At 43.9% G+C, this 15572-nt stretch overlaps 1 protein-coding gene across 6 annotated transcripts in view; it reads right to left on the bottom strand.

The window, feature by feature from the left end:
- The window catches only part of LOC112231051 (retinoic acid receptor RXR-alpha-A), a 161068-nt gene that overhangs the window by 129523 nt on the left and 15973 nt on the right, over positions 1 to 15572 (bottom strand). For 5 of the 6 annotated variants that reach the window (XM_042311744.1, XM_024397573.2, XM_024397575.2 and 2 more), the window contains exon 2: positions 8119 to 8142. The exons of the other annotated variant lie outside the window; for it this stretch is intronic. In XM_042311744.1, coding sequence (XP_042167678.1) covers positions 8119 to 8142 — 24 coding nt within the window. The remainder of the gene's footprint in view (positions 1 to 8118; positions 8143 to 15572) is intronic. 6 annotated transcript variants of the gene reach the window in all.

The raw sequence follows: 15572 nt of genomic DNA, 5'->3' as shown, positions 1-15572 counted from the left end.
TCCAATGACATTTAAAACAGGCACAGTGATATTGAATTAGTTCCCCATGATAAGCCATCTGGGATGTTGACGCTTTGGTCAGGAGTGTGTGTGTAGTGTGTGTGAGTGCGCTTGCATGTGTGCGGGTTGCTGCATGCATGTGTGTGTGTGTGTGTGTGTGTGTGTGTGTGTGTGTGTGTGTGTGTGTGTGTGTGTGTGTGTGTGTGTGTGTGTGTGTGTGTGTGTGCATTACTGCGTGCATGCATGCTTGTGTATGTTCTAAGGAGAGGGGTGGGCTGTGCCTGTCAAGCACATTCCTCAGCCATTTGATTAGAATAATAGAATAATCCAAATGCCAGCGATGCACATGGAGCACCAAGCCCAGACCTGTATGAACAAACGCAGACAAGCTGAGATCCTCTTAAACAGGCTCAATTAGAGGCATGGCCGATTAATTAGGGCCAAATTCAAGTTTTCATAACAATCGGTAATCTGCCTTTTTGGACGCCGATTATGGCCGATTACATTGCAATTCCCGAAGAGACTGCGTGGCAGGCTGAGTGTAGCATCAAAAGGACCTTGTGGCTGCAAGGAGCCAAGGTAAGTTTCTAGCTAGCATTAAACGTATCTTATAAAAAACAATCTTCACATAATCACTAGTTAACTACACATGGTTGATGATATTACTAGGTTAACTAGCTTGTTCTGTGTTGCATAACAAGTGTTTATCATCGAATCACAGCCTATTTCAACTTGATGATTTAACAAAAGCGCATTCGTGAAAAAACCCCACAATTGTTGCTATAATGTAGCTAACCATAAACATCAATGCCTTTCTTTAAAATCAATACACAAGTATATATTTTTAAACCTGCATATGTAGTTAATAGAAATTAATGTTAACAGGCAATATTAACTATGGAAATTGTGTCACTTCTCTTGCGTTCCGTGCAAGCACAGTCAGGGTATATGCAGCAGTTTGGGCCGTCTGGCTCGTTGCAAACTGTTGAAAGGCCATTTATTCCTAACAAAGACCGTAATTCATTTGCCAGAATTTTACATAATTATGACATAACATTGAAGGTTGTGCAATGTAACAGTAATATTTAGACTTATGGATGCCACCCGTTTGATAAAATATGGAACGGTTCCGTATTTCACTGAAAGAATAAACGTTTTGTTTTCGAAATGAGAGTTTCCGGATTTGACCATATTAATGACCAAAGCCTCGTATTTCTGTATGTTTATTATATTAGAATTAAGTCTATGATTTGATATTTGATAGAGCTGTCTGACTGAGTGGTGGTAGGCAGCAGCAGGCTCGTAAGCATTCATTTAAACAGCAGCTCTTAGAAATGCTGGGATGCACAGCGCTGTTTATGACTTCAAGCCTATCAACTCCCGAGATTACGCTGGCAATACTAAAGTGCCTATAAGAACATCCAATAGTCAAAGGTATATGAAATACAAATGGCATATAGAGAAATAGTCATATAATTCCTATAATAACTACAACCTAAAACTTCTTACCTGGGAATACTGAAGACTCATGTTAAAAGGAACCACCAGCTTTCATATGTTCTCATGTTCTGAGCAAGGAACTTAAACGTTAGCTTTTTTACATGGCACATATTGCACTTTTACTTTCTTTTCCAACACTATATTTTTGCATTATAAGTTAAAATAAGTGTTCATTGTTCATTCAGTATTGTTGTAATTGTCATTTATTACAAATATATATATATAAAAATCGCCGATTAATCGGCAGCGGCTTTTTTGGTCCCCCAATAATCGGTAACGGTATCGGCGTTGAAGAATAAGAATCGGTCGACCTCTAGTCTCAATTAAATAAAACAGACATGAAGACTGCTCACTTACTACTCACTTAGAAGCAGAATTTTTTTTGAAGAATAAACATGTTTGAAAGGAGAATAAGTTGATATGTCACCCTGTTTGTCTGATACTTCACTGTTGTCACATTGTAAAGGTATTAGCAAGAAGTATAACAAACTTTTTCGCCCACATTAAAATGAAGTTCGGGACACATAACGGGTTGTTTGGGACACATAATCTGTATAAATGTATACATTTTATTGCTCAGTAAAATGGTTCTGCAAGTAAACTAAGACCACACATAGATGGTCCATCAAATCTACCCCACCACACTTTCCCTGTCTCCTCTGAGAGCACAGCAGCAGCAAAATCCTGGTTGGACAATGACACATGCCATAGGGCTCCGAGCCATGTCACTGAACATTACCAAGTTAGCATATGAGCTAAGGCTCCCAGTCAAGTTCGACTTTTCCAAAATCAGGTGTAAACCAAGTAGACAGGGGCCAAAAACAACACTCCGCTAGCCATCCACTGGAATAATCTTCCCACGGGACACAGTAAAGCTACAGTATGTCATTCAAATGCTGGGAATGTTACCTAAAGCTGGAACCGTGGGAGACAGAGGAGTGTGAAGAGAATCAGATAATACGTGAGGGGGAACATTGTTCCTTGTAGTTTCATTGAGCAAATGAGATGTTCCTCTGATAGAAACAGAACACAAATTAATTCAGTGTCATTTTCACCGTCAGGTCAAAAGTAGAGGCGACAAGACCCTTCCTAATCAACTCTTGCATTGACCTGATATGTGACCCTGCACATTACTTTCATTGTTTTTGAGAAACAGCATAGAGCTGATATTAATATGCCATTTCAGACGTTCAGGGAGTGTCACATCGACTAGATGCATTTATTTTTCTTGATGACTACAAAAACATTTGGGGGTTGTTTTTCCTGCTATCCACCCTTCTGGATTGGTTTTAATAAAGAAGCTTCATTTCTCCTCCTCTTGAAGCAGACGAAGTGAATGATGAAAATGTAGCAGTAGAAGCCTGTGTGTACAGGTCCTCCTGTTGAGAGCTCTAACGCAAGTGATCTGTCATCTAGTGATCTGTCAGTAAAGGCATCTATCATACTGCTGCTCCGCCATGTCTCCTTGGCTCATGCAGTGCACCCTTGATTACAGGAATGTTTCACTTTTTTTCCTTTGATTTCCAACTGGAGCGAGGGATGAGAACAGGAGGAGAGAAAAGGAGAGGGATCTCGTTGGGTTTAATAACTGTGCGAGGATCCAATCTTTAGGGGACAAGCTCAAACATCCCCCACAAACAGTCAATCAGCATTATCATGAATGGCGGTCAGGGATAGGAACAGTGTAAACACACGGGGGGGTTTCTCATTAAACATTGAGTGCTGTAATGAAAAGACAGCCTTTGCAACACGGTGCTAATGAAAGCAAGTCTTTAGATACGACTACGCGAATGAAAAAGAGCCATGATGATAGAGCACTTAACGGGACAAAGGCATAATGACAATGTGCTAATGAAACAAAGGTATGGAGATTTGCATTCGTAATAAAGGGTAGGACGCAAATAAAACGTTTTGTTCTCGCAACAGTCTCATAGAAACGCCAAACACTGAGGAAACACTTGTAAACTGCGGGTTAGCAACGCATATCCATCTCTATGCGTCATGTCCACTGGTTGCCTACTGGAGAATTACAGTAAAATCATTTAGGCTATTTATGAGACTTAAAGTAGGCACTCCAGTCTCCTTTTCACCTTATTTAACATCTGATTTACTTAACAAAAAGCATATCTCAATAGGTGGTCCAGGTAAGTCTTTCATTCTCTATTGCTCCTCTATTGTTCCTCAAGCAAGGGAGGAGGCTGATGACAGATTCCCATCAGACCGACTCATTGACTGCCCTACGCCTTTAAGTTTGCAGTTGTGTCTAAAAAACACAATTGAGTATTTTTACTCTATTTATGGGATATAACTTTTCAACAGTCAACGTTTTTTTTTTAATCACTGGGGTGGGGGTCTTGCAGTCCTTGTTTAGTCCTCTTAAAGAATGGCCACTGTCGTTGTTTGGCGTTACCAGGGCAATCAAGCCCAAGGTCAAAGTTCATCGGGCCCTTCATGGATCAGGGACGTAATAAAAGCATCTTTCCCACACAGAGAGAAGTGCAGCTCTCCAAGCCCTCAAGGATATGGCCTCGATGGTGTACACAGAGAAGGACCTAGCAGCAAGGATATCAATTGCCAGGGCAACCATCGTAAACGCCATTCCCCTTCAGCCATCTTCAGACGGATGGTCGGCCTCCTCTCTGGAATTAAAGAGCCTCCTCCGCATCCTTCCATTCTTTCCCTTCCTGCACCAGAGAGACTTGTGCATTGGAGTGCGTGGACGTTGAGTGTTTTACCCATGTGCCCTTGAGATAGGCTATTGTGTTGTCTTATTCTCTAGTTCTTATTCATTAATGACATATGGTTGCGCATAAATATAAGTGTGGACTTGAAGAGTTTTACCCATGTGAAACACTAATGTAAAACGAATGTAAAACACTTCCAAAAAGGTTGTGAAAGGAACTATAATTGAAAGGCCTCATCCTTGCCCGACTTCAGTCCAGCACGGTGCAGTGTGGCACACTGTGCTGTTCTGTGATTAGAGCAGAGCGGAGGTTCATCACTGTTACACTCCATGAACCTCAGGTGTTTGCTTTTCACTTCGAGGAAAAATCCAAGGCAGCAGTCTTTCATTATGCAAAATGACTGACAGTTACTCTGCTGCACTGTACGACACTCTCTCCCTTGACTGGACCTTCATCAAAGCAGATCAGCTATCAAAGCAGAGCACACACTGTAAAGAGGAGAAGAGCCCAAAGACACACAGACAGACAGACTGACAGACAGACAGAGCCCGTCAGCTCTCACTCTCCTGTCTCTGGATATCAAATGCTCATCACTACCCTGGACACGATTTCCCAAAAGCATCTTAAGGCGAAGTTCATCGTTAGAAGATTCTTGGCAGCATCATTAAATCTCCGAGCTGTTTGCCAAAACCATTGTTGTTAACGTTGCACTTGAAAACATTTGTAATCTAAAGCCTACCACAGACCACTCTGTAGAACAGCTAACACGTCACTTTATACAAAGAAGATCTCTCTGCTAAACATAGAATCACATAGTTTATGCGTCTCTTTTTGACCGCCAATTACTTCAGAACAAAGCTGACTACACATACAAAGTTACCAATGTCTTTGCAATTGATACAAACATTTGTAGTGTAAAAATATGCTTCAAATGAAAACAGAGATGACTGCATTAAAATATAAATACAAGGCCTATTTCATGTTCAATAAATTGAGGCTACTGTCTGAAATTTGTCTCAACATATTTCATGATGTGTGCCTACAATGTGCCCAATGATGTGCCAAATCAGTGATTTTGTGCATTTTTATTCGATAAACATTGGAATAAACCGCCTCAATATTTGCAGCCGTAGGTGGTAATATTTCTCTAGGAGCTGATCCGTCGTCAGTTTTGTGAAATAATTATAATGCTACGTTAAGATTTGAATTGAGAGAGTTGCTGCCTTTCTTTCGATCCTATCCGTAGCGACAAATGCTCAAACGATGCACTTAGCGACTTCTCTCTACATGGTGTTTTGGGAAAAACGTTACATCTTCGGCTGTTGCAGGAAAGATGCATTGTTAAAACACTCATAAGCATTAGTTCCATCGCAATCAGGAAACCGGGTATTAGTCCTTTCTGAGGGAGAGCGTCTCTCTCGTCTTCAGAGGCTGATCATCAGCATGGAAAGCATCCAACCTTTCCCCGACGACATATCTGCTCCATCAGCAAACTGTCTTTTCACTCTGCAGCTTTTCTTCCTTTGAAGAAAACCACACTAAACATGCTTTTCAGCTCCTCTTTATCTCAATAAAAACAAGGGCTGTGCAGATCTATCATGACCATGAAGTAGACGTGGGAAGGAGACGAGGAAGTGCGCATGAAGCTCATTAGAAAGGCAATTTTTTGGTGTTCTAGGCACAAACCCTGTGAGAAAACATCATCCTTGCAGTTGTCTTTTATGTGTCTCTCTGTCTCCCACCTCTCCCTCCTCACACAACAGGACCCCCCACAGGTGTGGAAACACTAGCCTGCTCTGAAATTCCACCCCAAGCTGGACCCCCCACTGAGACTACCGGGGTCCCTGACCAGCCAATCACAGCAGAGGACAGGTCACACGGAGTAGGTCAAGAGAGCCTGGTCCCAGTCGGCTAGCTCACCCCACGGGGTGCCTCCTGGGGTATAGAGTTACAAGGCCCAGTAGGACCGTAACTGTTTCATATGGCATTCCATGTCAAACCAAGGAGTCATCATGGATGCACCCACAAAACTATACCACTATACCTAACTAGGTCAATCCAAAGGGTTCCTAACAAGGCTTGTCCTGGAGTAGCTTGGGGGTGATCTGGCTCCACCAGTTGCACTGCCTTGGATGAATTAACCGGACTAGACTGACTTCTATGGTTAACAAGAGTCACCTGAGGGCTTTTGTTTTGCCTGAAAGCAGGGCCAGGGTGGCCAGGCCAGCCAGCCGGACTTATGAAGAAACAGATGCCTATGAAGACCTTGGCTGGAAGACATAATGCTGACCCAACCTAACCCAACACAAAACAACTGAACTATTCTTAGGTTTGTAAGTGTGGGTAGAAAGAACATAAACTTACAGAAAATTGTGAAAGAAACACATTTTTAGACTCCGTCTCCGAAGAGTCAAAACACCAAGCGCTGCAGAGGCCTGTGGAATTGGCCATAAAATGTTAACTGGACAGTTTTATTGAATGACTTATTAAGCAACTGTGTTTTGCAAGACCTTAACTCAGAGGCTTTTGAAAGGAACAAGAGCACCTTTCTGTAACGGCTCTTTTAGGTGACTGCCGTTCCTTTTTCTCTCTCAAATTGAGTCTGTACTTTCCCACCGACGCAGCGTAATGAAAGTGGCACCGGTGTGGCATTTGAAACCACAAGGCAACTGTAGTGAGGAGTTGACAGTGATGACCTTTCCTGCATAGGTGATTTTCAATTATGAATGCAGCATGGCTATCTACTAAAGAGAAAAATGTATCTTGAAAAATAATTTGGCAAAATGCCTAAACAACTTTGCCAGTGACTGAAAAGCAGGCATTAGGTTTCCTGGTTTATTGTTCAGGAAATGTCTAGGCAACCTTGAAATACAAACTTATACTATGGAATGCTCACTAGTAAAATATCAATTCCATGGTTACTATTAAAATACTACATGTGTTGTATATAAGAAAGTATACAGTAATACAATAACTATCATATTATTGTCAGAGAGAAAAAAGCGGACAACAACTCTCTGACCCTGGTCTCAGCAGAACTGTCACTCTACAACAGAAACAAGCGGCACAGCGGCTTGGTTTGTGTGGCCTTCAGTTGAACATCTGTAAACATTCATGAAACACTGATGCTGTCCCACTGCGATTGTTGACATTGGGGCCTGGTATGACTGAGGGAAATCTAAATGTGTAGCTAATGTTGATGAACAGCTGGATGTTCTGTCTATAGACAGGCAGATTGTCACAGCACTGAGCAGTACATTACACAGTGCTGTATGAGCTAAGTCTACATGATGCTAATGTGATCGTTTCTGATGATAATTCAAGGCTATATGTCTCACTCATTGTGAAGCGGTGAACCCAAAGGAGGATCAGAAGGGCAGCGGGGTGGAGGGGGAGGGGGAGAGAAGAGAGAGACTTTGGTAACGAGGTTAGAGAAGAGACGAGGAGAAGAGAAGGGGGTTGGGGGGTTCAAAGCCTGCTGGTGCGCGTCAGACCTTCCTCCAGGGAAATGGGGGAACAAGGGCATTCAGACGACGAGCTCTTTGGGCAAATGGCATAATCAAATTTGGGATAGAAGAGTTGTGAAGGGAAAAAAGGCTCCTTTGACAGGAGCGGAGACAAGCAAGCATTTAAAATCCAGTATCTCTCTCTGGATCTTTACAGTAACTATTCACATGACTAATGTCTATCCATGCCAACAGCTCTTGGCAAAGTACACACTGGCCCATTCTACCCAATCAAACAACACCGCCTGCCAGTCCGCCACATAGAAATACAGTTTGATGTGCTCTGAATAAAAATGTATGTTGTAAATTCAGCCAATATAGGAAAGATGCTCCCCACAGAGTACAATGTTTCTGTTTATGTGGTTTCATACATTTTTAGCTAGTGAGTGGATATGTTAACATTTCAGGTAAGTAAGAGTATTGCTTACATCCCATAGGCAGGATTGTAGATTCTGAAAGAAAAGATGAGGCGCAGGTTAACAACAGAGAACTAAAAAAAAAATGAACAGAAGACTGAGCAGAAGTAGAGGTTATGAAGAGGTACTTTAAGGCATTAAGAACAGAGCAGTGTAGCTGAGCGACCTGTGGCCCACTGCCTGTCTGTGTCCTTGAACAGTGGATCCCAAACTTTTTCACTCTGGGCCCCCCTTCCAGCATTGGAGAACAGCTGACATGCGCTAGTTGATTTGGACAACTAAATAGCTCTCTAAGGTCTGCATCTGACCAACATGACAAGAGGAACTGATGATGCAACCCAATTTCAGAGTTGCACCTTGTGCATTCTACTATTACAACTTTCAAGAGTAAGTTGAAAACCGGACCCCCCCAGTTTGGGAACCACTGCCCTAGAGGAAGGACCCAGAGCATGCTTCCTGTCAGCCTCTTAAAGTGAATCCACATGCCTTCGCTCACTAGCCTACCTCCCCTCTCCTCTCTGTGTTCTGTAAAGGAGCTAGAAGTTTTCCATTAACCCCCTCACACCACCTCGCCCTGCAAATACATTTACATAATAAAGCGATTAAACACACACACACATATATAAACAAACATGCATGTACGCACACACACACACAAAAAGATAAACACATACTCATGCACTCAAGCATGCATGTACGAACACATGCAGGCAGGCGCACGCAAACACACACACACACACACACACACACACACACACACACACACACACAGGGACACCCTGTTCTGCCCAGTGGTGGAAAAAGTACCCAAATGTCATAGTTGAGTAAAAGTATAGGTACCTTCATAGAAAATGACTGAAGTAAAAGTATAGATACCTTCATAGAAAATGACTGAAGTAAAAGTATAGATACCTTCATAGAAAATGACTGAAGTAAAAGTATAGGTACCTTCATAGAAAATGACTGAAGTAAAAGTAGAAAATGACTGAAGTACCTTTATAGATAGAAAATGACTGAAGTAAAAGTATAGATACCTTCATAGAAAATGACTGAAGTAAAAGTAAAACCCAGTAAAATACTACTTGAGTAAATGTCTAAAAGTATTTGGTTTTATATATACTTAAGTATCAACAGTAAAAGTATAAATCATTTCTAATTCCTTATATTAAGCAAATCAGATTGTACCATTTGCTTCTCTTTTAACGGATAGCCAGGGGCACACTCCAACACTCAGACATAATTTACAAAGCAAGCGTTTCTGTTTACTGAGTCCGCCAGATCAGCGGCAGTAGGGATGACAAGGTATGTTCTCTTGATAAGTGTGTGAATTTGACCATTTTCCTGTCTTGCTAAGCATTTAAAATGGAATTAGTACTTTCGGGTGTCAGGTAAAATGTATTGAGTAAAAAGTACATTATTTTCTTCACGAATGTAGTCAAGTAAAAGTAAAAGTTTTCCAAAATATAAATAGTCAAGTAAAGTACAGATACCCCGAAAAACTACTTAAGTAGTACTTTAAAGTATTTTACTTCAGTACTTTACACCACTGGTTCTGCCACCCAAGTCCTTCTGAACAATGTGTTTTTCAGAAAAGAGGGGACTATGCATGACGTGAAGACTTATTGGCATGACCATCTCTTCATTCTGCTGTTGTGTTCTTGGAGCCTTCGGCGCCCGGCACATTTACACGTCTCATTTGTGCAGCAATGGACAACACATGGATAAATAGGCCTACACCCTATTTTAGTCTTACTTGTGTTAAAACGGTTTGACGGTATACATGGTGAAAGAAGCTGCAATTCTATGGGAAACTATACAGTTGCGCTTGTTGTGCAAATCAAATTAATATAAAGTGCTGTGGTTTTACATTCCAAAAACTGAAACAAAAACATCTGGCGCAGAGAACATCTACAGCTTGTTCTCTGTTTCTGGACACCAAAGGAAGCAACAAAGTAAAAAATAATAATAATATGGTGATTATTCTCTGTAGGACACGGATACTAATGATCCACTTGAGCTTGATTCATCTACTGTACAGTAATAACCCAGTACACCATTAAATGCAGTGCATGGATTGGGGTATTAAATATATTTTTCCATTGGTTGGACCTTACCTCACAAATTGTAGCCTTTATGGGGTAGAACCCACAACAAAATGAGCTCTGTTCACATCCAACAACCCTCAAGGGCTTCGAGTTCCAACTTAAAGCTTTGCAACCCCCATGCTTCAAGTCAATCAGTGGCCCGCAGAGCCAGACCAGAGCCAGACTGGGATGTCTTGGACAGGAAGACAGCAGTTACAGCCGAACCATAAAGTGGACATTCGGTATGAGCTGCTTGGCAAAGCCAAGTCACAGACACAACAGAGCACTCTATTCATTCTATTCTCTCTCTTTCCAAACTCACGGCTTGAGGAACCCTTCAGATTTCTATGTTTCCAGTTTCATCTAAATGGCTCTATTGATATGTCTAAGGATGAGTGATTATGATGAGCGTTGTGGCCGTCCAGATACAATACGTTGCCTGACTGATGTGGGAGAACTGTCATATTGCAGCGGGTTTAATTCCCATGTTCATAGCCAGACACCACAGTATAAATCAAATCAAAGTTTATTGGTAGCGTACTGTTACGTCTACCCCCGCTCCAACGCTCCGGCACTCCAACGCTCCAGCGCTCCAACGCTCTGGCGCTCCAACGCTCTGGCGCTCCAACGCTCTGGCGCTCCAACGCTCCGGCGCTCCAACGCTCCAACACTCCGGCGCTCCAACGCTCCAACGCTCTGGCGCTCCGGCGCTCCAACGCTCCGGCGCTCCAACGCTCCGGCGCTCCAACGCTCTGGCGCTACAACGCTCCGGCACTCCAACGCTCCAATGCTCTGGCGCTCCAACGCTCCGGCGCTCCAGCGCTCCAATGCTCCGGCGCTCCGACGCACCGGCGCTCCAACGCTCCGGCGCTCCAACGCTCCGGCGCTCCAATGCTCCGGCGCTCCAACGTTCCAACGCTCCGGCGCTCCAACGCTCCAACACTCCAACGCTCCGGCGCTCCAACACTCCAACGCTCCGGCGCTCCAACGTTCCAACGCTCCGGCGCTCCAACGTTCGCTCCAACGTTCCAACGCTCCAGCGCTCCAACGCTCCAACGCTCCGGCGCTCCAACGCTCCAACACTCCAACGCTCCGGCGCTCCAACACTCCGGCGCTCGCCAGTTTACTAACCACCGGTCCTGGCAACCCATCATTACGCACACCTGGACCTTATCAATACACTGATCAGCACCCCCTCAATTTAGCCCTCAGTTATCATCAGTCCTGGTGTGTTTTCTCTCACGTTCAGTACGCTTCCCATGTTTGTTCTTTTGTGTCTGTTCAGTATTAAACTCACCTTCTGCACCTGCTTTCTGACTCCCAGCGTATATGTTACACGTACACAGATTTCAGATGCTCTCGCAGGTGCAGCAAAATACAAATGTTTCTAGCTCCAACAGTGCAGTAATACCTAACAATTAAAATACCCCAAACATAATACAGAAAATACAGTATATACATATAAAGTGGGTAAAACAGTATGTACACATTATTAAAGTGAACAGTGTTCAATGACTCTATGTACATAGGGAAGCAGTCTCTAAGGTACCGGGTAGAATACCTAGTGGTAGCTGGCTAGTAACAGTGACTTAGGTTTAGGGCAGGGTACTGGGCGGATGCCGGCTATTGGTGACTGTTTAACAGTCCGATGGCCTGGAGATAGAAGCTGTTTCTCAGTCTTTCTGTCCCAGCTTTGATGCACCTGTACTGGCCTCTACCTTCTAGATGGTAGCGGGGTGAACAGGCCGTGGTTCGGGTGGCTGAGGTCCTTGATGATTTTCTTGGCCTTCCTGTGATACAGAGTGCAGTAGATGTTCTGGAGGGCAGGCAGTGTGTCCCCGGTGATCCACCCCCTGTAGAGCCCTACGGTTGTGGACGGTGCAATTGCCCTACTGGGCTGTGATACAGCCCGACAGGATGCTCTCAATGGTGCATTTGTAAAAGTTTGTGAGGGTCTTAGGGGCCAAGATGAATTTCGCTGTTGCGCCTTCTTCACCAGGCTGTCTGTGTGAAGAGATCAGTTCAGGTTGTCAGTGATGTGCACGCTGAGGACCTTTTGACCCTCTCCATGTTTGACCTGTCGATGTGGATGGGGGCATGCTCTTCTGTCTCCTGTAGTCCACGATCAGCTGCTTTGTTTTGTTGACGTTGAGCGAGAGGTTATTTACTGGCACCAAACCAACAGGGCTCTTACCACCTCCCTGTAGGCTGTTTCATCGTTGTTGGTAATCAGGCCAACCACTGTTGTGTCGTCAGCAAACTCGACCCGTCAGGAAGTCCAGTACCCAGTTGCACGGGGAGGGGTTGTAGGCCGAGCTGTAGTCGATGAACAGCATTCTTACAAAGGTATTTCTCTTGTCCAGATGGGGTAGGGCAGTGTGCAGTGCAATGGCGATTGTGACGTCCATGGATCTGTTGGGGCGGTATGTGAATTGTAGTGGGTCTAGGATGTTGGGTAAGGTGGAGGTGATATGGTCCTTAGCTAGCCTCTCAAAGCACTGATGACAGAAGTGAGTGCTACGGGACGATAGTCACCTACTTACCTTTGCTTTCTTGGGTACAGGAACAATGGTGAACATCTTGAAGCAAGTGGGGACAAAAGACTGGGATATGGAGGGCTTGAATATATCCGTAAAAACTACAAGTCTGCACATACTCTAAGGACGCGGCTTGGGATACCGTCTGGGCCGGCAGCCTTGAGAGGGTTAACATGCTTAAATGACTTACTCATGTCGGCCACGGAGAACGTGATCGTTGGTTGGCCCACGTCGGCAGCTTGATGTTTTTTCCTCTGAGAGGGCAGAGAAGGTGTTTAGCTCATCTGGGAACGAGGCGTCGGTGTCCACGTGGTGGCTGGCTTTCCCTTTATAATCCGTGATTGTCTGGAGTCGTGCCACACACAGTATGTCTCGTGTCTGAGCCATGTTCCCATGGAGAGTGGTAATGATTCCTCTTCCTGATAAAGGGAGAGTGGTAATGATTCCTCTTCCTGATAAAGGGAGAGTAGTAATGATTCCTCTTCCTGATAAAGGGAGAGTAGTAATGATTCCTTTTCCTGATAAAGGGATAATGGTAATGATTCCTCTTCCTGATAAAGGGAGAGTGGTAATGATTCCTCTTCCTGATAAAGGGAGAGCAGTAATGATTCCTCTTCCTGATAAAGGGAGAGTAGTAATGATTCCTCTTCCTGATAAAGGGAGAGTAGTAATGATTCCTCTTCCTGATAAAGGGAGAATGGTAATGATTCCTCTTCCTGATAAAGGGAGAGTGGTAATGATTCCTCTTCTTGATAAAAGGAGAGTGGTAATGATTCCTCTTCCTGATAAAGGGAGAGTAGTAATGATTCCTTTTCCTGATAAAGGGAGAGTGGTAATGATTCCTCTTCCTGATAAAGGGAGAGTGGTAATGATTCCTCTTCCTGATAAAGGGAGAGTGGTAATGATTCCTCTTCCTGATAGAGGGAGAGTGGTAATGATTCCTCTTCCTGATAAAGGGAGAGTGGTAATGATTCCTCTTCCTGATAAAGGGAGAGTGGTAATGATTCCTCTTCCTGATAAAGGGAGAGTGGTAATGATTCCTCTTCCTGATAAAGGGAGAGTGGTAATGATTCCTCTTCCTGATAAAGGGAGAGTGGTAATGATTCCTCTTCCTGATAACTGGAGAGTGGTAATGATTCCTCTTCCTGATAAAGGGAGAGTGGTAATGATTCCTCTTCCTGATAAAGGGAGAGTGGTAATGATTCCTCTTCCTGATAAAGGGAGAGTGGTAATGATTCCTCTTCCTGATAACTGGAGAGTGGTAATGATTCCTCTTCCTGATAAAGGGAGAGTGGTAATGATTCCTCTTCCTGATAAAGCGAGAGTGGTAATGATTCCTCTTCCTGATAAAAGGGAGAGTAGTAATGATTCCTCTTCCTGATAAAGGGAGAGTGATAATGATTCCTCTTCCTGATAAAGGGAGAGTAGTAATGATTCCTCTTCCTGATAAAGGGAGAATGGTAATGATTCCTCTTCCTGATAAAGGGAGAGTGGTAATGATTCCTCTTCCTGATAAAGGGAGAGTGGTAGTGATTCCTCTTCCTGATAAAGGGAGAGTAGCAATGATTCAGGCTCTGTGTTGTGAGTGTATCACAGGAGATGTGTTAATAGCATCTCCCAGCTACAATAAATGCAGCCTCAGGATATGCGGTTTCCAGTTTGCACATAGTCCAGTTTAGTTCCTTGAGAGCCGTTGTGGAGTCGGTTTGGGGAGGGGGGGGGCGGTGATATACACGGCAGTGACGATGACCGAAGAAAATTATCTAGGGAGGCAATGCGGTCAGCATTTAATGGTGAGGTATTCCAGATCGAAGAACAAAAGGACTTGAGTTCATGTATGTTACCACTATCACACCATGAGTTGTTAATCATGAGACAAACCCCTCTGCCTTTCTTTTTCCCGGAGAGTTCTTTCTTCCTGTCTGCACGATGGACAAGACATCCTCTGGTTGAATAGATGGGGACAATATATTCGGAGAGAACCATGATTCCGTAAAACAGAGTATAGATGGAGAGAGTTAATCAGAGAACTGAGATTGAGTCTCTGACTGAAACTGACGTATCCATACCTCTGTAAAGACCAGTCTGTTGACTTCAGGGCCTTGTTTCTTTGTGTCAACATTGGTCTGTCTTAAATCCTTACTATTACAGTCTTTGTTTGGTCGAGACTTTGACCCGGCAGCTTCCTATATCCCACTGAGAACGCTTCAAATGTTAAGCGCTTAGCTGTCTGGGGGAAGGAAAGTCAGTGAGCTCATGGATGATTTCCAGTTCTAGGAGACTTTACAGTTTCCTGCTCAGTTGTCATCTGATCCCTCCTCATCTACTGGTCAGTGGGTCATAAATGGCTAGATCATGCATAGCCTCAACTGACATGAAAGGGGCATTCTATTTCCTGATTTATCCTGATACTATGAGTATTGAGTGGAGAGAAGAGGAGAAGAGGAGAGGATATTTCTGTTTGAAGTGTATCCCACCACCTAGTATGCAGTAGGATTGGGAGGTGTTACAGTCCCTCAGGTCTTTCCCCTTCCATCCCTCCGTCTGGACCCCTGCCTGATCCCGGAGCGCTCTTCAGGAATGGCTACATGCCACGCATTCCAAAGGGCTGACAGGACCTCTCCCTTGAGACTGTGCCAAAGAGGCCTGCTTGTCTCAGGGAAACACCCAGCAGGGGGAATGTGTGTGGGTTTACTGACGGCTAACATCTATCTCTCTTTACAAGGACAGTGCGATGCAGGTCGACTTGCAGAGGCAATTCTTTGACTGGCCTTTAATTATTCTGCCCTTCAGACACACATATAACACACGTTTTTACTCAGAGGCACACAAACGGCCCTTTCCG

The sequence above is a fragment of the Oncorhynchus tshawytscha genome, linkage group LG33, assembly GCF_018296145.1.
Source record: "Oncorhynchus tshawytscha isolate Ot180627B linkage group LG33, Otsh_v2.0, whole genome shotgun sequence".
Taxonomy (NCBI): Eukaryota; Metazoa; Chordata; class Actinopteri; order Salmoniformes; family Salmonidae; genus Oncorhynchus; species Oncorhynchus tshawytscha.
Note: the sequence above shows the minus strand (reverse complement) of the source record. Positions and strands in the feature narration are given on the sequence as shown.